General features: G+C 48.3%; 1 protein-coding gene across 8 annotated transcripts in view; it reads left to right on the plus strand.

The window, feature by feature from the left end:
• Nucleotides 1-20996, plus strand: part of ep400 (E1A binding protein p400) — a 30073-nt gene that overhangs the window by 5036 nt on the left and 4041 nt on the right. For 3 of the 8 annotated variants that reach the window (XM_047822945.1, XM_047822951.1, XM_047822949.1), the window contains 45 exons: nucleotides 225-595; nucleotides 770-1063; nucleotides 1173-1358; nucleotides 1576-1716; nucleotides 1856-1934; nucleotides 2029-2081; nucleotides 2182-2236; nucleotides 2318-2407; nucleotides 2618-2725; nucleotides 3452-3648; nucleotides 3804-3981; nucleotides 4160-4296; nucleotides 4393-4562; nucleotides 4650-4824; nucleotides 6114-6250; nucleotides 6391-6577; nucleotides 7253-7422; nucleotides 8335-8525; nucleotides 9209-9397; nucleotides 11489-11641; nucleotides 12920-13069; nucleotides 13149-13228; nucleotides 13359-13657; nucleotides 13741-13943; nucleotides 14448-14617; nucleotides 14714-14910; nucleotides 15028-15139; nucleotides 15245-15532; nucleotides 15620-15694; nucleotides 15775-15909; nucleotides 16007-16051; nucleotides 16149-16302; nucleotides 16398-16633; nucleotides 17036-17209; nucleotides 17368-17415; nucleotides 17497-17633; nucleotides 17722-17778; nucleotides 17966-18044; nucleotides 18485-18673; nucleotides 18794-18839; nucleotides 18931-19040; nucleotides 19316-19511; nucleotides 19755-19891; nucleotides 20303-20482; nucleotides 20685-20862. In XM_047822945.1, the coding sequence (XP_047678901.1) occupies nucleotides 225-595; nucleotides 770-1063; nucleotides 1173-1358; nucleotides 1576-1716; nucleotides 1856-1934; nucleotides 2029-2081; nucleotides 2182-2236; nucleotides 2318-2407; nucleotides 2618-2725; nucleotides 3452-3648; nucleotides 3804-3981; nucleotides 4160-4296; nucleotides 4393-4562; nucleotides 4650-4824; nucleotides 6114-6250; nucleotides 6391-6577; nucleotides 7253-7422; nucleotides 8335-8525; nucleotides 9209-9397; nucleotides 11489-11641; nucleotides 12920-13069; nucleotides 13149-13228; nucleotides 13359-13657; nucleotides 13741-13943; nucleotides 14448-14617; nucleotides 14714-14910; nucleotides 15028-15139; nucleotides 15245-15532; nucleotides 15620-15694; nucleotides 15775-15909; nucleotides 16007-16051; nucleotides 16149-16302; nucleotides 16398-16633; nucleotides 17036-17209; nucleotides 17368-17415; nucleotides 17497-17633; nucleotides 17722-17778; nucleotides 17966-18044; nucleotides 18485-18673; nucleotides 18794-18839; nucleotides 18931-19040; nucleotides 19316-19511; nucleotides 19755-19891; nucleotides 20303-20482; nucleotides 20685-20862 (6936 nt within the window). The remainder of the gene's footprint in view (nucleotides 1-224; nucleotides 596-769; nucleotides 1064-1172; nucleotides 1359-1575; nucleotides 1717-1855; nucleotides 1935-2028; nucleotides 2082-2181; nucleotides 2237-2317; nucleotides 2408-2617; nucleotides 2726-3451; nucleotides 3649-3803; nucleotides 3982-4159; nucleotides 4297-4392; nucleotides 4563-4649; nucleotides 4825-6113; nucleotides 6251-6390; nucleotides 6578-7252; nucleotides 7423-8334; nucleotides 8526-9208; nucleotides 9398-11488; nucleotides 11642-12919; nucleotides 13070-13148; nucleotides 13229-13358; nucleotides 13658-13740; nucleotides 13944-14447; nucleotides 14618-14713; nucleotides 14911-15027; nucleotides 15140-15244; nucleotides 15533-15619; nucleotides 15695-15774; nucleotides 15910-16006; nucleotides 16052-16148; nucleotides 16303-16397; nucleotides 16634-17035; nucleotides 17210-17367; nucleotides 17416-17496; nucleotides 17634-17721; nucleotides 17779-17965; nucleotides 18045-18484; nucleotides 18674-18793; nucleotides 18840-18930; nucleotides 19041-19315; nucleotides 19512-19754; nucleotides 19892-20302; nucleotides 20483-20684; nucleotides 20863-20996) is intronic. The other 5 variants (XM_047822947.1, XM_047822948.1, XM_047822946.1 and 2 more) reach the window with 5 other exon arrangements.

Consider the following 20996-nt stretch of genomic DNA (forward strand, 5'->3'; position numbering starts at 1 on the left):
CTTTCTTGCTCTGTTATCTCTCCATCTGTCCATCTTCTCTTTACTACCCCTCTTGATTTCCTTCCCGTTTTCCCCATCTCTCCGTTTCTCTATTTCCACCGTTCCCTACTTTCCTATCCTCTACTCTGTCCATTTTCCCGATTTTATTCTTCCACACTTTTTCTTTTCCATCCTGCCCTCTCTCTCTTTCTCTTTCTCTATATCTTCCCTCCATTCTCTCTCAGGTGGAATGCCCCCGACGCCACAGGCAGTCCAGATAGGGGGGCAGAACCAGAACCAGCAGCAGTACGACCCATCCAAAGGCCCCCCGGTGCAGAACGCTGCCAGCCTTCACACTCCTCCGCCCCAGCTGCCGGGTCGACTTCCCCAAGCCGCGCTCCCTATGGCGGCTCTGCCTCTCGCTCTGTCCCAGCCTCAGCCTGTGGTGCTGGAGCAGCAGTGCCAGGTTCCCGGCGGGCAGCTACAGCCACAGGTGAAGCTGCAGGGGGCAGCGGCTGTGCTGGCTGCGGTGAACCCTCACCCACAGCTGCAGATGCAGCTCCAAATACAGCAGCAGCAGCAGCAAACGCAGCCGATCGTGCACCCGGGACAGGCCGTGAGTAGAGGCTTATATTCATCTGACTGTAATTACATCATAAAACATTCGGGCCTATCAGGTTTCATTATGCAAATTTCTTTTATGCAAATCCAGTTTACAAGGAGGTGTAAGTCCAACTATAATTGTTTGAAATTAGATGTCTTCATTTCATTCTTCCTCCTCTCTCCTAAGACTGTCGCGCTGGTCCGGCCTGGAGCGGAGACGACCCAGACGGCTCAGCGTCTGATCCCCAACCCCACGTCCTCCTCCGTCATGTCCAGCGCACCTTTATCCTCTTTGCCCTCCCCTCTCCCGTCCGCTCCGGTCAGGGCTCCTGTGCCTCACGTGCTCTCTTCTGCCTTGCACTCTAAACTCACCGTCTCTAACGGCACCGCGGCGCCGAAGGTCTCCACGCTGAACCAGGGCTCGGCTGTAAACAACGTCCAGGAGAGCCCTCAGGACAAGCAGGCAGAGCAGGCTAAACTGGTGAGACCGTTTTAGAATATTTCAGAAAGCCAACAAGGAAATCCTGCCATGTTCTGACATGATCAGTTAAGACGTCCAGGCTCTTCAACTTGTCACCGTTCCCATGTAGGAGAACCAAGTGCACCAGCGCATCGCTGAGCTGAGGAAGGAGGGACAGTGGTCTGCTAGTCGGCTCCCTAAACTTCAGGAAGCCAGTCGGCCCAAATCGCACTGGGACTACCTGCTGGAGGAGATGCAGTGGATGGCTGCCGATTTCGCGCAGGAAAGACGCTGGAAGATGGCCGCCGCCAAAAAGGTAAGAAACAAACAAACGTGTGGAGTAATAACCTCTTACCCTAGTCTTATTACACAAGCGAGTTACAGGCTAATAATGTTACGTGTGCGTATAGAAAATACGTGCCAGGCACTTTGTCACTCACTCGTGTTTACGTACCCTTTAGAATTCTTTTTTTTTATTATTATTTCATTACCCTGTGCCACCTTGCATGTGTTTTGTCTTTTCTTTCTTCCAGCTGGTTCGCACTTGCGCTCGTTACCACGTCGAGGCGAGGAAAACCGACGAGAGGAAGAAGACAGAGGAGGAGCTGAGGTTGAGAAACATAGCCGGCGTCATCGCACGCGAAGTGGACTACTTCTGGTCCAACATCGAACAGGTGAAATATCCCGAACGCATGCGCGCAACGTACGGATGTTACACGGTCGTTTCTCGTTTACATTCACGTGCAAACTTTTTCGCAAGATTTCTTTTGGAATGTTTTGTATGTGTATATATATATTTTCCGTTCGACTCAGGTGGTGGAAATCAAGCTCCATCTGGAGATCTTATGCAAAAGACAGAAAGCACTCAGGCTACAGAAATCAGGAAACAAAGGTGAGCGCGCCGTGTGTTCGTTCACCTCGTGTCAGTCAGCCTTAAATATATAGTATATGGGTTTTGACGCTCGGTATCGATTGTATCGATCCAGGACAGAGCAGTAAAGCAGCTCCAGCTTCAGGGGAGAAGGACAGCAGGGTGGTGGTGAGTGTTTTCTGTTCTCTCTCTTTTCTTTTTCTTTTTTTTTTTTATGTGTCGCATATATATTTATATATATATTTTTGTTTTGGTTTTGTTTTCTTAGGAGTCTGTGAGCACTCGCAAGAGAAAGACGAGCAAGTCTCTTTCGGACGTAGAAGGTAAGAATCCAGCCACCGCCTCGTCGTCGTTTTAATACAGAGACACTCCGGCTTATAACCGTACACGTGTGTGTTTTACAGCTGAAGACGAGGAGAGCACGATAGAGGAGCAGGAGGCCATGGAAGTGGCTGCTGAGCAAAAAGAGGAGCTTGTTGAACTCACTAAGGAAGGTCAGTGACAGCCTTCACACAGCTACACAGCGCTTTTTCTCAATATCGTAAATCTCCTCCTTTTGAGACGTTCGATTCGTATCAGGAATATCCGATTTAAAAAAAAAAGCCGATTCTCCTCACGTCGTCTCTGCGTGGCGAGAGCGGCTGTTTGTCCGTCTGCTGTAGTGTTTTGTTTGCTTAATTCGGTCTGCTCTGGTCTGTTTGCAGCCGAGGTGCCCCTGGAGACTCTGGTAAAGAAATACGCCGGTGCATATGCTGAGGGATTCGAGTGGCCCCAGCCTGCCTGCCAGAGTGAGGACGAGGAGAAAGATGAAGGCACTTTTTATCTTCTGCACTTCAAATCAATAAATCGCTCTGGAGCGTTAAACACACTCGCCGAATGTATTGTACATGTCACCTTGATGTCGCATATCCTTAATGTCGTGTATCATGTGTGTTGTACTCTAGGATCGTCCAAGCTGTCAGCGTCGGATTAGTATTTTTAAACAAAGCTCTAAATCGAGGCCTTTAAATTGTGTCCGAGTTCGTTACAACTCAGCGTTTCGTTGATGTATTTGCGCAAAACTTTAAACCACTTATAATTTGTCTAACCACAAAATACTGTCTTTTTAAAATCTAGAAGCAAGATATAATATCGATGATACGACATTAATGTTGTGGGAAAGGGCAAAATTATATTGGGTGTGAGCTATAATACCGATATCTGGGGGGTGCCATTATTTTTGCATTTGATATTGATAGAGGAACTGATTAGCTTGCTTGAATACGTTTTCCGTTAGATTTACAGCATTTAGCAGACGCACATATCCAGAGCGACTTACATTTTTTATCTCATTTTTATACAACTGAGCAATTGATGGTTAAGGGTCTTGCTCAGGGGCCCAGCAGTGGGAACTTGGTGGACAGGGGAATTGAACTCACAACCTTCTGATTGGTAGCCCAGCACCTTAACCACTAGGCTACCACATCCCCGCCTTGACATATCTATGTTCTGTTGTTACGCGATCCGATCTAATCTGTAAATCTTTTCCGCTACATTAGACAGGGACAGTTGTCCGTTGGGAAGCCCTCACGAGCCGGTTCTCATCGACACGCTCCTGAGCGACGAGCAGTACCACGGATCCGAACGGAGCAGCAGCGCCTCAGGAACCGACGGCAAACCCATGAAGGATATAGCAGAAGTGTCTCGGGCTACAGACCTGATCCTACCTAAAGGCAGCGCTAGGACAACACCCATCGTGAGTTTAACCTTAGTGAACACTCGGAAGATCTGATATCATCTATTAACGTCACAGGAACGACTATAGTTCACTTCCTGGTGTCTCGAAAAAGGTTCTCGAGTGGAAATACTACCGTAGATAACCGTCTTCTAACAGAGGTCATTTCCTTCCAGACTCGTCTTCCGGTGCCCTCCCTCCTTCACGGCACTCTGAGAGATTACCAGCAGGTGGGTGTCGAGTGGCTGGCTAACCTGCACCGGAAACATCTCAACGGCATTCTGGCAGACGAGACCGGACTTGGGAAGACCGTCCAGACCGTGGCCTACCTCGCGCACCTCGCTTGTCATGAAGGTCTGTGTCGATCTAATCCACAGCACCTATATATCCTTATACTCCGTGATCACCTGGATGTGACCCAAATCTGTGGATTCAATGTTTATCCTGATGTTTATATACATTTACAGAATTTATTTACTCAGTTTGAGTGCGGTACACAGTCCTGAAGTTCTCTGGTGTTCCTTATTTGCAGGTATTTGGGGCCCTCACCTGGTGGTGGTAAGAACATGCAAGTTGCTAAACTGGGAACTGGAGTTCAAGCGTTGGTGCCCTGGCCTCAAAATCGTTTTGTACTTGGGCAGCAAGAGAGAGCGCAGATACAAACGATCGGTAAACATCGAGATGATGTTGTTTTTGTTTTGTTTTTTAATCACGCACTCGTGTAACCTCGTAGCACATCAGCCTTACGGCCCGATCTCTTTGCAGTGGTGGTCCGAGCCCAACGGCTTCCACGTTTGCCTCACGTCGTACAAGCTGCTGCTGAAGGACCAGGCTCACTTCATGAAGAGGCGCTGGAGGCACCTGGTGCTGGACGAAGTGCAGCTGATCAAGAACATGACTGAGAAGCACTGGGAAACCATCTTTAAGCTCAGGAGGTTATACGCCATCTCCAGATTTTTGCTGTGATGTGGCGTGTTCTGTGCGTTAGTTAAATATTAATGTTGATTCTTGTTGACTTTCAGCCAGCAGAGGATCCTGCTGATCAACAGCCAACTAAAGAACACACTGCGAGAGATGTGGACCATGACACACTTCCTCCTGCCTGGGATCACACGCTCGTACCTGGACTTTCCCATCCAACCAGGAACAGACCAAAACCAGGACTACTGCCACAAACTGGTCATCAGACTATACAGGGTACACACACACACACACACACACACCATACACACCCCATACACACACACACACACCATATACACACACACCATATACACACACACCCCGTATATACACACACACACCATATACACACACGCACACACCCCCATATACACACACACACACCCCATATATACACACACACCATATACACACACACACGCCCCATATATATATACACACACACGCACCCCATATATACACACACGCACACCATATACACACACACGCACACCATATACACACACACGCACACCATATACACACACACGCACACCATATACACACACACGCACACCATATACACACACTCGCACCCCATATGCACACACTATATACACACACCATATAACACACACACCATATACACATGCACACACATACTATATACACACGCACACACCATAAACACACACGCGCACACACACTATATACACACACCATATACAAGTACACCATACACACACACGCACACCATATACACACACGCGCACACACGCACCATATACACGCACACCATACACACACACGCACACACACCATACACACACGCGCACACACACACCATATACACGCACACCATACACACACGCACACCATAAACACACACGCGCACACACACCATATACACACACACCATAAACGCACACACCATAAACACACACACACGCGCACACACTCTATATACACACACCATATACACACACCATATACACACGAACACACACACCATAAACACACACACACGCGCACACACTCTATATACCCACACCATATACACGCACACCATATACACACAAGCGCACACACACACTATATATACACACCATATCCACACACACCATATACACACACACACCATATACACACAAACACACACATATATGTACGTTCCAGTCACATTTTTTGTGACAAGCAAAAACTAAGAATTGCGTCGTCTTAGTGAGAGAATATAACAGGGATTTAATGGTTTCGCTTTAACCGATTCTGCATATGGTCGTCACACAACTAGCTCAAATTCTGTTATTCTCTCTTCAAAGTGATCCCGTAGACCTCCAACAGCCTCCTTATCAGCAGTTACCCGAATATTTAATCTTTAATTCTTACTGAATTAATAATAAATCTAGTTACTGTAGCATGCTGGGCTCGAGAGTTACTCGAGCTGCGACCGAAGAGTGTGTTGTCATGGTTACGATGTAGACGTCACCGCGAAGGTCCGTGTACACGGGAACAAGGATAAACGGATTTCTCTCGCTGTGTCGTAGATGATTCAGCCCTTCATCCTCCGTCGCTCCAAGAGAGATGTGGAGAAGCAGCTGCCTAAGAAGTACGAGCACATCCTGAAGTGCCGTCTCTCTGCCAGGCAGAAGAGCATGTACGAGGACATCCTCACGCAGACCAGGTCAGTACCTACTGCAGCTTTATTACTCAACACGTTATTATATTAAGTGTTCAACAAATCAGGTCCAGTTACCGTTACTGTTATTTAAAAGTGTCTTAAATTGAAATCGTGTGTGTGTGTGTGTGTGTGTGTGTGTGTAGTGCTCAGGAGGCTCTAAAGACAGGACACTTTGTAAGCGTGCTCCAGGTTCTAATGCAGCTGCAGAGGATCTGTAATCACCCAGATTTGATCCAGATCAGAGACACCTCCAGCTCGTACACATGCCAAAGCCTTCAGTACAACACGCCATCTTTACTGCTCACAGCTCTGCAGAAGGACCAGTGGAAGGTGTGTGTCTGTCTGTGTGTGTCTGTCTGTGTGTGTCTGTCTGTGTGTGTCTGTCTGTGTGTGTCTGTCTGTGTGTGTCTGTCTGTGTGTGTGTCTGTGTGTGTGTCTGTGTGTGTGTGTCTGTCTGTGTGTGTGTGTCTGTCTGTGTGTGTCTGTCTGTGTGTGTCTGTCTGTGTGTGTGTCTGTCTGTGTGTGTGTCTGTCTGTGTGTGTCTGTCTGTGTGTGTCTGTCTGTGTGTGTCTGTCTGTGTGTGTGTGTCTGTGTGTGTGTGTCTGTCTGTGTGTGTGTCTGTCTGTGTGTGTGTCTGTCTGTGTGTGTGTGTCTGTCTGTGTGTGTGTGTCTGTGTGTGTCTGTGTGTGTGTGTGTGTGTGTGTGTGTGTGTGTGCGTCTGTGTGTGTGCGTCTGTGTGTGTGCGTCTGTGTGTGTGCGTCTGTGTGTGTGCGTCTGTGTGTGCGTCTGTGTGTGCGTCTGTGTGTGCGTCTGTGTGCGCGTGCGCGTCTGTGCGTGCGCGTCTGTGCGTGCGCGTCTGTGCGTGCGCGTGTGTGTGTGCGCGTGTGTGTGTGCGCGTGTGTGTGTGTGTGTGTAGGATGTCCCATTATGTACCGCTTGCTTTGATGATTGTTTTGGTTCTTATTATTGTCATCACAAATAAACCCCCCTTTCCCCCCGTCCCAGACCGTAGACTTGTCCCTTTTCGACCTGATCGGTAACGAGGGCAGACTGACGCGCTTCGAGACGACAGACGTTCTTCCCAAACTCAGACTCAGTCAGCAGCTCATCGAGGAGATCCACAGCGCACCCGCCCCTCCCCCCAGACCCAAAGCGTGCAAGATCAAGCCCATGAGGTTAAAAACCATTATGATAAACAATGTGTGCTGTTTAGAAGCAGCAGGTTTAGTAAAGTTGACTGAATAAACCGCTCATCACACATTCTAGGAGTTAGAACATATTTAACAAATAAATAATTAACAAATAAAACTTTTTCTGTTTTTCTCTCTCCATCTCTCACACTTTTTTCTGTTCTCTTTCGTTCTCTTGCTCTCGCTCTTTCGTTCTCTTGCTCTCGCTGTTTCGTTCTCTTGCTCTCGCTCTTTCGTTCTCTTGCTCTCGCTCTTTCGTTCTCTTGCTCTCGCTCTTTTGTTCTCTTGCTCTCACTCTTTTGTTCTCTTGCTCTCACTCTTTTGTTCTCGCTCGCAATCTTTTGTTCTAGCTCTCTCTCTCTTTTGTTCTAGCTCTCTCGCGCTTGTTCTCTCGCTCTTTCGTTCTCTGTCTCTTGCTCTCGCTTGTTCGTTCTGTCTCGCTCTTTCGTTCTCTGTCTCGCTCTTTCGTTCTGTCTCGCTCTTTCGTTCTCTGTCTCGCTCTTTTGTTCTGTCTCTCGCTCTTTCGTTCTCTCGCTCTTTCGTTCTCTCGCTCTCGCTCTTTCGTTCTCTCGCTCTTTCGTTCTCTCGCTCTTTCGTCCTGTCTCTCGCTCTTTCGTTCTGTCTCTCGCTCTTTTGTTCTCTCTCTCTCTTCCATTCTCTCTCTCTCTCTTCCATTATCTCTCGTGCTCTTTTGTTCTATCTCTCTCTCTCTTGTTCTCTCTCGCGCTTTCCTTCTCTCTCTCTCGCTCTTTCCTTCTCTCTCTCTCTCTCGCATGCTCTTTCGTTTTCTCTCTCTCTCTCTCTCACACCCTTTCGTCCTCTCTCCCTTCCCTCATGACTTTGCGTGTCGACGCATGATTACGTCACAGTAAGTACCGTGTGTTTCGTGCCTTTCAGGTTGTTCCAACCAGTGCAGTACGGGACGAAACCCGAGGGGCGTCTCGTGCCCCTGGTCAGCACTTCACAAGGCCAGCGTTCCGCCGCTACCACCACTGCTACCCCCACCACCACTTCTACCCCTACTGCTGTTGCTCAGAACACCCAGGCCAGGGGCAAATCCCCTATTACCACCACCTCATCCGCTCAGGGTAAGACCTTTACTTTAACAGCGTGAGCCGGTCGTTTATATAATAAATATTACTATAGTTTTTAAACGCTTTTCTTTCCAACACGTATTTATACTGCTGTTTATTCCGTGTGTGCTTTCCTCCCTGTTTTAACTAGACCGCTGTAGTGTTTATTATTTCTACCGAAGCTTTTACAGGATGTACCTGGACCACATAAGCGTTCCACTGGGATTTCAGTGAATAATCCCGGACAAGACTAAACTGTACAGTGTTCAGTGTTTTGTTTGCCCATGACATGTCTGTGGAACATTCTGTAAAAGGGCCGGCTGTGTGCGCAGTTAATTACTTTAAGAATCGATGGCTGTAGGGATGGCCATGATGATGATGATGATGATGATGATGATGAGTAAACCTGCTTTAAAAGAAAGAAAGATCTGGAAAGAGAACTGAATTCGAGAAGAGATTTCACTCTTAAATTTTAATCTGAGCTTAAGTTTTAATTCTTAATGATGGTAAATGGAGACCTCCAACACCCCTCACCCCCGTCACCCTGATCCGACCCTTCTACCTTCCACTGTAATATCTGTGCTTTATAAACCTTTTTTTTTTTCTGCTCTGTGCCATTAAACATTCACCTGTTCCCTGTTTATTCCAGCCGGAGAAACACCGTCTGACTTTTGTCTCTTCTTCCCTAAACCCTACAGCCAGCAGCACACCAGGACTTGCTGTTGCAGCTGCTCCCTCCACTACCACGTCTACCCATGTGGCTTTAGGTGTAGCAGGGGTGGGTGCCGTAGCCCCCAGACCTTCTGTTGCTCCTCAGCCTCTATCCACCCACTCCCTACTACCCCAGAGACTGCTCCTCAGCTCCCAGGCCCAGGCTCGCTTGCCTAGTAAGTGGCCTTTCAGTCACAGCAGCGTCTCCTCCAGCACACCAGGGGACGAGCCGCAGAAACCTTAGCAGCTTTTACCGAAGTTTATAAGAGAAAAACGAGACGTAAAGAGTTTGAGCAGTAAAATAAGAGATTTTAATAATAGCCTTATAATTACTAGAAAGTGATGAAACCCTCCTCCCCCCTTTGGCAGGTCTGATTCACATCAATCTGACTGTATTATGGTCGTTAGTTAGAATTTCTGCCTGTTCTGCAGTTATTAAACACTTTTTGGCAGCTGTCACGTTTCCTACAGTTTTATACTCTAAAAACACTGCTGATAAATCTCAGCTCAGTCGTGGGGGAAGTGTCCAAGTCTCCGAACTCTGACATCAGCTGCATGAATGAGCTCTCTCTTTTCTGTCTGTCTCTTTCTGTCTCTCTACCCATCTCTCTCTCTCTCTCTCTCTGTCTCTCTCTCTGTTTCTCTCCCTCTGTCTCTCTCCCTCTGTCTCTCTCCCCGTCTTTCTCTTTTCGTCTCTCTTTGTCTCTCTCTCTCTTTCTGTCTCTCTCTCTCTCTCGCTCTTTCTGTCTCTCTCCCCTGTCTCTCTCTCTTTCTCTCTTTCTACCTCTCCCCTGTCTCTCTCTTTCTGTTTCTCTCCCCCATCTCTCTCTCCCCTGTCTCTCTCTTTCTGTCTCTCTCTCTCTCCTGTCATATGTCCCTCTCTCCCTCTCTCCCTGTTTCTCTCTCCCCCGTCTCTCTCTCTCTCTCTCCCCATCGCCCTCTCTCCCGGTCTCTCTTTCTCTTTGGGTTAATTACTTTTCCCCAACCCTTTTAGCTTTCCTCTCCTCTTCAGCACCAGATCTTCTGTTCACAAACTAATCCTCTTCTTTATCCAGCTCAGTTCAAGGATCCTGCACCGAGTAGCTTTGCTCTTCCGGCCCCCTTTTTTCTTCTTTGTTCACACGTTTTCTTCCAGTATCCTCCTCCAGCTACCAGTGCACGTGAGCATGGCTCCCTTCACCCTGCACCTTCTTTTATCTTTCACTTTCTCAACTCTTTTTGCATCCCTTTTTTTTTCAGTTGTCTTTGTTAGATCCTTGGAACCAAACCACCGTTCGATAAACGAAACACTTTATGGGAAGTTTGCAGGACGTGTTTAAGTTTATGCTCAACGTTGATCGATGTTTGTTTCTTTCGGACATCACACAAAAGCAGCAGATACTAAACCACACTAAGTGTTTAATTAGGACATATTGGTGTTTTTATGGGTAAAGCAAGAAATAAAACCATTTAGTGTTCATTATGTCCATCTTCTTATATTACACCAATACGTAAAGACTTAAAGAGGGAACGCACACACTCACACACATTCTCTCACACACACACACACACACACACACACACACACACACACACACACATTCACACACACATACATACACACATTCTCACACACATTCACACACACACACACACACACACACACACATTCTCACACATACACATATACATACATACATACTAACACACACACACACACTCTCTCTCACACACACGCACTCACACATTCTCACACACACACACACACACACATACATACACACATACATACATACACTCACTCTCACGCACACACACACTCTCTCACACACACATACATACATACACACATGCTCACTCTCACACACTCACACACACACACTCTCACACACACATACTCTCTCACACACAAACACATACTCTTACACACACACACACCCCGAAGTCCTGAAGATTTTCTTGGATGAGAAGTCCCTGCTTTACTTGTTAGCACAGTCACTGTAGATACACTTTTTTTTATATCTGAATATTGATAACATCCACTTAAATACACGATAAATATACAAGTCGTCACTATAGAAAACAACCAGACGTTAAAGCAGGTGTGTTGATATAAATCTTACAGCTGGGACTGAAAGTCCTGCAGGACTCTGGTTTGAGATACTTTAAGGTCTAAATAAATATACTTGGCCCCTTGGATACAGTGTTTAATGAAGCTTAAAGGCATTTCAGATCCGTTACTAACAAAACTAAGTCGTCCATCTGTGTGTGTTTGTGCTGTTTTACAGGCGGAGACGTGGTGAAAGTGGCCCAGTTGGCGTCTCAGAGTCGGATAGCACAAACCGAGACCCCGGTCACACTGCAGTTTCAGGGCAATAAGTTCACGTTGTCACCCAGCCAGCTGCGTCAGCTCACCACAGGACAGCCTCTTCAGCTCCAAGGTACTGTCACGATGTGTCCCCCGTGTTCCTGTTCCTTCTCTCAACACCCTCCACGTATCGGGGAATTAGGAGGCACTGCTCTGCTTTTCTTCCACCTGGGGCATTAGGAGGCAGAACAACCAGACGTTTCCATTGTATAATGACTCCATGGCTTTATTTTTTCAGTTGGGAAGGACTGAGGGTGGCTTTATTTATCTAATCCTGTAGAGGAGCTTTCAGCATCCCAAAGCAGCCTTAAACAACAACAAATCTACACATCACAAAAGCCCAGGCAGTGAAATAATGGCCTTATGTGCAGCTAAACGATAGCATCTGACTTTTATACAGCGCACGTGGGAGAAATCTTGCGTAATGAAGACATTGCACATATGCACTGCGAAACGAACAGGGGACACGCGTTTATCGGTTGTGGCTGCTTTTAATTATTTATTTCTTTTGGTCTGTTTCCTTTAGAATCTTTTCAGTGTAAAAGTTAGTTAAGATTGTTTACAGGCTAGCTGTATGGCATTTTTATAAAGTAAAGCAAAAGTGTGTGTGTGTCTGTGTGTGTGTGTGTCTGTGTGTGTGTGTGTCTGTGTGTGTGTGTGTCTGTGTGTGTGTGTGTCTGTGTGTGTGTGTCTGTGTCTGTGTGTGTGTGTCTGTGTGTGTGTGTCTGTGTGTGTGTGTCTGTGTGTGTGTGTCTGTGTGTGTGTGCCCCTGTGTGTGCCCCTGTGTGTGCCCCTGTGTGTACCCCTGTGTGTGCGTGCGCCTGTGTGCGTGCGCCTGTGCGTGTGTGCCTGTGCGTGTGTGCCTGTGCGTGTGTGCCTGTGCGTGTGTGCCTGTGCGCGTGTGTGCCTGTGTGCGTGTGTGCCTGTGTGTGTGTGCGTGTGTGCCTGTGTGAGTGTGTGCCTGTGTGCGTGTGTGCCTGTGTGCGTGTGTGCCTGTGTGCGTGTGTGCCTGTGTGTGTGTGCGTGTGTGCCTGTGTGCCTGTGTGCGTGTGCCCGTGTGTGTGCGTGTGCCCGTGTGTGTGCGTGTGCCCGTGTGTGTGCGTGTGCCCGTGTGTGTGCGTGTGCCTGTGTGTGTGTGTGTGCCTGTGTGTGTGTGTGTGTGCCTGTGTGTGTGTGCGTGTGTGTGTGCCTGTGTGCGTGTGTGTATATGTATGTCTGTGTGTTTGAATATGTGTGTCTCTGGGGGGGGGACCTGCTTTTTTTCCTTTTCCTTTTCCTCTATCTTTCTCACGTCTTTCATTAGACATCCTTCTGTCTAAGTATTTAGTTTTCAACTCTCTTGGTTCTGTAGGAAACATTCTGCAGATCGTCTCGACCCCAGGACAGCCGATCCTCAGGCCCCCGGGTCCCTTGGTGATGCAGCCGATGCCGCAGCCAGTTCCTGTTCAGAACTCCACAGGTCCTCCTGCGCTCCCTCCACCCACCCCTGCACCTCCACAGGGTGAGAAACCTCACTTACATTTATATCAGATTTTTATTTTTTGTTTGTTTCGATCTGACGTTAGTTCTCTGCAAATCAGTCGCCGTGGCTGCTGGTGATACGGCTTCAAGTTCTGATGCCAGGAGCAATGCAAAGCCCTCCACTAATGCTGCACCACAGGTGAGTGAGAGCTTTTCTTCCTTCCTCATGAGATACAAACTAAACAAACCGGTCACTTCGGGTCAAACGCTCAGTCCGTGGTGCACCTTGGTGTGTTCGCTCCATTAATGGATCTGCTTTCTTTTATCAGGAGTCAAGCGAGGAGAAAAACAGGCAGCTGAAGGAGCGTCTAACGCGTCTGTTCGGCGTTAACGAGCGACGTGTTCAGCGTTCTGTCCTGTACGGTGCAGACCTCATCGAGACTTGCTCCGTGACCAGGGGACGCGCTCCTCCTCCTCTCTGTGCGCCCCTGCACTCCCGCTGGACCTGGGTGGGCAGAGACGCCTGTCTGAAAGCACAACAGAACAGTGTTTACACAACAGACTCACTTCGCTCAGCTCTTCAGTCCCATACAGACAGATTACAGGAAGGAGACAGCCTTGTCAAAAGGTGTGTCACACGGCACGGTATCACAGAGCACTTTTGCATTTTTGTTTCATTTGCTACATCTTAAATCGAACCTCTCCTCGCAGGCTGTCGTGTATCCTTCCTACCGCTGTAGCTCCGCCCCCTCAGCTTTACGCAGCCGACCCACCGCCGCCGTACAGTCTGAAGCAGAAGGCGTTCGTGCGGCAGCTTCGGGAAGTCTCCGCCCCTTTTAACTCTGAGATCCGCGCTCTGTCCTGCCCGACTTTGTTTGAGCTTCCTGACAAACACCTGCTGGAAATGGACTCAGGTTGGACTCCGTTTCACGTCATGGCACGAAAGTTCGGATTAACCTCAGACGATTATTTGTCCTTTATATAGATAGCTACTTTATCGATCTCGTAAACGAGCAGCACGTGCAATCAGATAGTGCAAAGAGATTTCCTAGAAAGCATAGCTACTCATAAGCCTGTGTTGTCCGGGTAGCTTAGCCTACTTAGCTCAGGTGTGCTGCACAGTCCCACGTCTCCGTTCAGCTAAAACATGGCAGCTAGTGTGTTAATGCAGACTATAGGTCATAAACATTTTAATGTAGCTGTATGATGGCTCTCAGGAGAACTGTTTTACGTGGGGAATTTTTTTTTTGCCTGTGAAATGTTCATGCTAATTAATCTGGGTTCCAAACGAGTAGCACAAGCTGTAATTATAACATCAGGTGAACCTATTAAATGTTACTTAGGTTCCAGGACTTTCTATATGAACGTGTGTGTGTGTCTGTGTCTGTGTCTGTGTCTGTGTGTCTGTGTGTGTGTAGGCAAGTTGGAGGCATTGTCGATCCTGCTGCACAAACTCAAGTCAGAGGGCAGGAGAGTTCTTATCTTCACTCAGATGGCCAGCATGCTGGACATTCTGGAGGCTTTTCTGGACCGGCGTCATTTTACATTCGTCCGCCTGGACGAGAGCCTGTCCCATCACGAAAGACAGGTACACGGACGTTAGAGATCGTAAAAAGTGTGAGGAGAGAGTCGTCTTCTGTTCGCTGCATTCAATCACCTTTTATCTATTACGCCCATTCCTCAGGATCAGATAAAGGTGTTCAACTGCAACAGACAGTTTTTCTGCGCCATCCTGACCAACCGGTGCTGCTCCGCCGTGGGTCACGTGTTCGACGCGGACACGGTCGTGTTCTACGACACGGATCTCAACCCCAGCATGGACGCCCGGACGCAAGAATGGTGCGACAGGGTCGGACGCTCTAAAGACATCCACATCTACAGGTCCGTGTTTAGCAGAGAGGAACCGTTAAATAGCAAAAAAGATGTCTGGGGTTCAGAACAAAATAAATACAGGGATAAACTTAGAAACGTAACCGTTTATATGTTGGTTCACTTCAGGCTGGAAAGTGGAAACTCGATAGAGGAGAAACTACTGAAGAACGGCACTAAGGACCTGATCAGGGAAGTGGCAGCTCAAGGCACAGACTACACACTCGCTTTCCTCACACAGGTACACACAGGACACTGTACACCAAGCCGGTTCGCTTATCCGTCCATCTGCTCTGTTTTCTTAACTTACTCGTGTCTCTGTTTTTTGTTTTGTGTGTGTGTCCAGCGCACCATCCAGGACCTGTTTGAGGTAGAAGCTGGATCTGGAGAGAAGGTAGAGGAGTTTGTCGTACTCCACCAGGAACCGTCACCGTCGGAATCCATCCCTCCGCACGTAGCCAGGCCGTACATCCAGGCCCTCAACACTATCACGCTGCACACGCTTCACCCAGAGCACAGAACGGAGCAGAAAGTGCTAGCGAAAGGAGAGAAACAAACGGAGCAGGACGAGGAAGAGGGCGAGGTGACCGAGGAGGCGTCTCAGCTAGAGGAGCTGGCGTCTGTCGTAGAGCAGGTAAACAGCGACAGGTCATTAAGAGGTCGTGAAGGCTCGTAGATATCCGTCCTCATGAAGTTTAACTTGTCTTTATGTTCGCTGTAGCTGACTCCTATCGAGAGATACGCGCTTCATTGCCTGGAGTATCTTCACGTCGCTAACGACGAGGCCGTCGCTAAGGTAAGAAAGAAATCGAAGACTCACTTTAATAGAAAAATAACCAAACTCGTCATCACGTCGCGTCTCGTTCACGGCCTTAGGAACGCACCGAAGCTTCTAAACGAGTCTGGGAGATGCGGCAGCAGCAGAAGCGAAAGCGTGAAGAACAGGAGCAGGCCGCGCTAGAGGACGAGGAAGATCTCTTCACCTACACCAGAGAGGATGCCTACAACATGGTACACTGTCACATGTAGTCAGCGTATAAGGACCTATAAGTATTCCACCGTCTTTTGGTGCTTAAGCGTTGGTTTATCTTTATCTTCTCTCCTGTAGGAGTACGTGTTCGAGTCTACAGACGGTCAGACAGAAATCATGCCGGTAAAATGACGCTGCTTGTATTGTACCGCAGGGTTTCACAGGATTTAAACGTGTTCTGTAGTGATACAAAGATCTCGTGTGTCTCTTCCTGCCGTAGCTGTGGACGCCACCGACGCCACCTCAAGACGATAACGACATCTACATCGACTCCGTCATCTGCCTGATGTATGACTCCGCCCCCATGCCTGAGTCTAAACTGCCCCCGGTGTACATCCGGAAGGAGCACAAGAGACCCAAGATGGACCCGTCATGTAGGAAATCAGCCATGACTTGAAGAAAGGAAATATGTAAATATATAATACTTTGTAAAGTAAATAACCAGGTTGTCGTTGTGATGTTTCCACAGCCATGGGCCGTAAGAAGAAGAAGGGTCACGGTGAGACGGTGATCCCACCGCGGTCGCTCTTCGATAAGGCGAGCATGTTGAAGGTGCGGCGAGAAGGAAAGGACCAGAAGAAGAACTTCTCTCTGAAGCAGCAGGCTCCGTTCGCCAAGCCGCTGCCCTCGCTGGTCAAACCCACCATGGAGCCGGGACAGGACAATCCAGAGTGGCTCATCAGTGAAGACTGGGCTCTGCTGCAGGTACGCATACAGAATTACACACACACACACACACACACACACACACACACACACACACACACACACACACACACACACACACACAGCACAGGACAATCCAGAGTCTTCTCTTCAGTGAAGACTGGGCTCTGCTGCAGGAAATGTTTACTATTGCAAACACATACACTCAATTGCTCAGACACCCATGTGCTTGCTCTCTCTCTCTCTCTGTCTCTCTCTCTCTCTCTCGCTCTATGTCTTTCTCTGTCTCACATTCTCTAACTCTCTCTCTCGCTCTCTCTCTCTCTCTCTCTCTCTCTCTCTCTCTGTCTTTCTCTGTCTCACACTCTCTCTCTCTCTCTCTCTCTCTCTCTCTCTCTCTCTCTCTCTCTCTCTCTCTCTCTCTCTCTCTGTGTTTTCCAGGCTGTGAAACAGCTACTCGAGCTCCCTCTGAACCTGACCATCGTGTCACCGGCTCACACACCGAACTGGGACCTGGTGAGCGACGTGGTCAGCTCCTGCAGCAGGATCTACCGCTCGCCGAAACAGTGCCGCAGCCGCTACGAGAACGTCATCATCCCCCGCGAGGAGGGCAAGGTGCGTCTGAAACCATGTGCACGTCATCACACATCGTTAATGTAACAGATTATTGATGATGATTATTATTATTATTATTATTATTATTGTTGTTATTGTTACTCTACATGTCCCGCGTATTCCTCTCCGAATCGAATCACAACCGTCTCGTCTTGCAGTTAATTTACGAAGCTAATCCCAAGAAGAAGACCAAGAGCACCTATAAGGTAAGATGACGGACACGGCATTCCTTCTGATCGATGCTTAAACTCCACGGTGTGACCTTTTTCTCTCCCACTTATTTACAGACGAAGAACAGCCGCCCGCTGCGCACGTGTCAGATCTACACCCAGGACGACAACGCCACCCAGATCCAGCTCTACAACAACCGCTTCGAGCTCATGAAGATCATCGCCAGCAAGAGGAGTCCTCCGATAAAACCTCTGTAAGACGCGTGAAGTCCATACGCAAAGCGAGAATAGGTTTCGAGTCACCTTGCTGTTTTCTGTATTAGTCTTTTTTCCCTTTTTCAGGCTGGGACTGAATCCGTTCCAGAAGAACCCTAAACATGCTTCTGTCTTGGCTGAAAGGTAAAATTTTTCTCTAATGGGGATTAATGTTTTTTTCCCCCCCCAGATGCTGAACTTCCCTCTGGGTTTGGATTATAAGATGCAGCTTATAAGAAGTGCTTTATTTTATGCATCATTGGACATTTTGCATCATCTGTTTCATCTACTAATGTAGACGATGGTTTGTGTGTTTGACATGATTCCACAGTGGGATCAGCTATGATAAACCCCTGCCTCCTATCCAGGTGGCCTCTCAGAGAGCAGAGAGGATCGCTAAAGAGAAGAAGGTGAGATTTCTGAGGCCTTATTTATAGTATAATTACTAGTATTATTAGTAACAGTACAGCCCTGGAGGACATGACGGTTTCTCGGCTGTTATATTGGCGGTAATATTTACATGATGTCATTCCCCATAGTTCAGTATTTGTTTGTATTACACAGGGTTTGATATTAATAAATGGGTCATTTAACGGTGTGGAACTTCCTCAAAAACAAATCATCACAGACATTATAGAAGGCATAAAGAGACGTTCCCTTGCTCTCTCTCTCTTTCTCTCTCTCTCTCTCTGTATCTCTCTTTGTCTCGCTCTCTGTCTCCCTCCCTTTCTCTCTCTCCCCCTCGCTGTCTTTCTTTCACTCTCTATCTCCCTCTCTTTCTCTCTCTCTCTCTCTCCCTCCCCCTTTCTCTCTCTCTCTCTCTCTCTCTCTCGCTCTTTATCATCCCCAGGCTCTGGCAGAGCAGCAGAGGGCTCAGCAGTTAGCTCAGCAGCAGACAGCAGGAGCGACCCCAGGGACTCCAGGGGCAACCACTCAGCCTCAAGCCCAGCCACAGGCTGCTCCTGCCGGTCTACAGGCCACTGGAGTTCCTCAGGGAACCCAGCAAGGAGCTTCCGCAGTCCCGAACACCGCCGTGCTGGTCAGAATCGTCCCTACCATTTCCCCACATTTATAGCGTTCTAAACTTATTTATTTATCTATCTATATTTAGAGTATTTAGAAACCTGTTTTCTTTTTTTTTTTTTTGTTCCACCTCCAGACTGGAACCATCAAGACCGCAGCTACTAACACAGGCATTCAGACAGGTATCATTTACTGCCTCAGGCGCATCTTTCAGTGGTGTTACTCCCTATGATTTGATGATGATGATGATGATGATCTTTCTCCCTCACTTAGCAGCTGCAGTGGGAGGGAACGTGATCGTGAACACCGTAGCCAGCGTATCTCCAGGCCAGTTTCAGGGAAACAAGCGGCTCGCTTCTCCCGTCATTTCTGGAGCTTTAGCTGTAAGTCTGTCTGTCTGTCCTTCTGTCTGTCTGTCTCTCTCTCTCTCTCTCTCTCTGCCTCTCTCTCTCAGAGCATCTCCTGTATAGATATAGAAGACAGGTTAGAGCTGGAGTAACATGACACAGGGTGCTGTTGTCATTGTGGGCCCACACTTTAGTAAACATGGTTCAGAAATGGAACGCTGAAACACACGTCTATAAATGGAAGCGAAGCTGATTCGAGCCGCACGTTTATGTATAGGGTTAACAGTTTAATCATCGGTTTCTGCCCCCAGGTCACAGGTGCTGCAACAGCTCAGGTGGTTCACAACCAGCAGAGGGCTGTCGCTTCTGTCCCCGCTGCCACCTCGGCTGAAGTTGTGGCCATAGCGACCAGCCAGGGTGTCCGTGCCGTAACCCCGGTGACCGCCTCGGCTGTGGTGTCCTCGAGTCTGACTCCGGTGTCACAGGCACGCTCGCTCGTCGCTCAGGGTACGACACACACACACACACACACCCTGTACACACACCTAACATATTTCATGTCAGAAGTGGAACAGAATCATCTTCAGGGTAGTAAGAGTAACATCAGATTAGATTATTTACACATCACACCGCCGTAACACTGATTATTTTCCTTAAGCAGCACAAAACAGAAGTGTTTTATTACTTATGTAGAATTTTGACTCTTTAAACAACCACTGACTTTTCTTTTTTTTTTTCTTCCTTAAGCAGGGTTGTCCCAGGGGAAGCCGATCACTCAGGCTCAACTGCAGATCATTAGGCAGCAGCAGCAGCTCCAACAGCAGCAACCACAGCAGCAGCAGCAGGCTGGTTCTCCTCAGATAAAAGCAGTGAACAAACCACAGCAGGTACCCACACACACACACACACACCTGTCTAGTAGCTGCATTCAAGCAATTTGCTGACGTTGCTCTACTTGCTGGCAGTCTGAAACTCGTGCGGTCGTGATCATTGCAGGAAGTCTGATGCGATCCGAGATTTGCTGAACGGCTGCTTTGCTTTTCACACAATGTTAAAGTCAGCAGCTTTGGCTGTAGCACACAACATCAGAGCTCGCTGGCTGTGTGCGTTCATGTCAGTCCGATTTAGCGCACATTCATTAGAGCCAAAAAGACAAACATACAGTAATTTGTAAACTGTAAACAGATGGGAATTTTTTTAATGACAGCATCTTAAATTGCTTGCTTGGGTTCACATTTGGACAGAAATAAGTCCCGTGTAATGCTGCACTATAATGTCTGTGTTTTTCTCTCTTGAAGATTCATAAGCAGAAGCTGCAGGTAGTAGCTGCTCAGGGACAGCAGTCCACCGTTACCCAGCAGGTCCAGGCCGCTCCGACACCGCAGACCAGCACGCAGCTCACTCCGGTGGCCGCCGTGCCCAGACCTGGTGCCGTGCTCACGGGGACCACGGCCCCTAGTCTGCAGGTGGCTAGACTGGTGAGCTCCTTTCTCTCATGCACACTCTTTTATACACACACACACACACACACACACACACACACACAAAAAAAAAGCCTGTCATGGAGGAAGAACAATCTTAGATCTTGAAATGGCAACTCTGGTAAACGGCTGTAAAAAGTGTGAGCAGCACGTAAATGTGTCACAAAGATCACATCTCACTCGTGTGCTTGTGTATCAGACGCGAGTCCCGGCTTCGGGCACCATCACAGCTCAGGCGGGGCAGACGGCCCAGGTGACTCTGACCAAACCTCCTCCGGTGGTGTCCGTTCCAGCCGTGGTGTCTTCCACCGGAGTCACGACGCTGCCGGTGACCGTCGCTGGAATCAGCGTGGCTATAGGACAGCCCCAGAAAACAGGTACTAACTAGTGCATGGTACACGTCATTCACATGGAGCGTCTCACACCGAGCAGCTCATACATCCCGTATAAACACGTGTGTCACACCGTGTTAGAGGTTGCTGTGAGGACGAGGGTGCGAGTTTCAGGAGAA

The sequence above is a fragment of the Tachysurus fulvidraco genome, chromosome 14 (genome assembly GCF_022655615.1).
Source record: "Tachysurus fulvidraco isolate hzauxx_2018 chromosome 14, HZAU_PFXX_2.0, whole genome shotgun sequence".
Classification (NCBI taxonomy): Eukaryota; Metazoa; Chordata; class Actinopteri; order Siluriformes; family Bagridae; genus Tachysurus; species Tachysurus fulvidraco.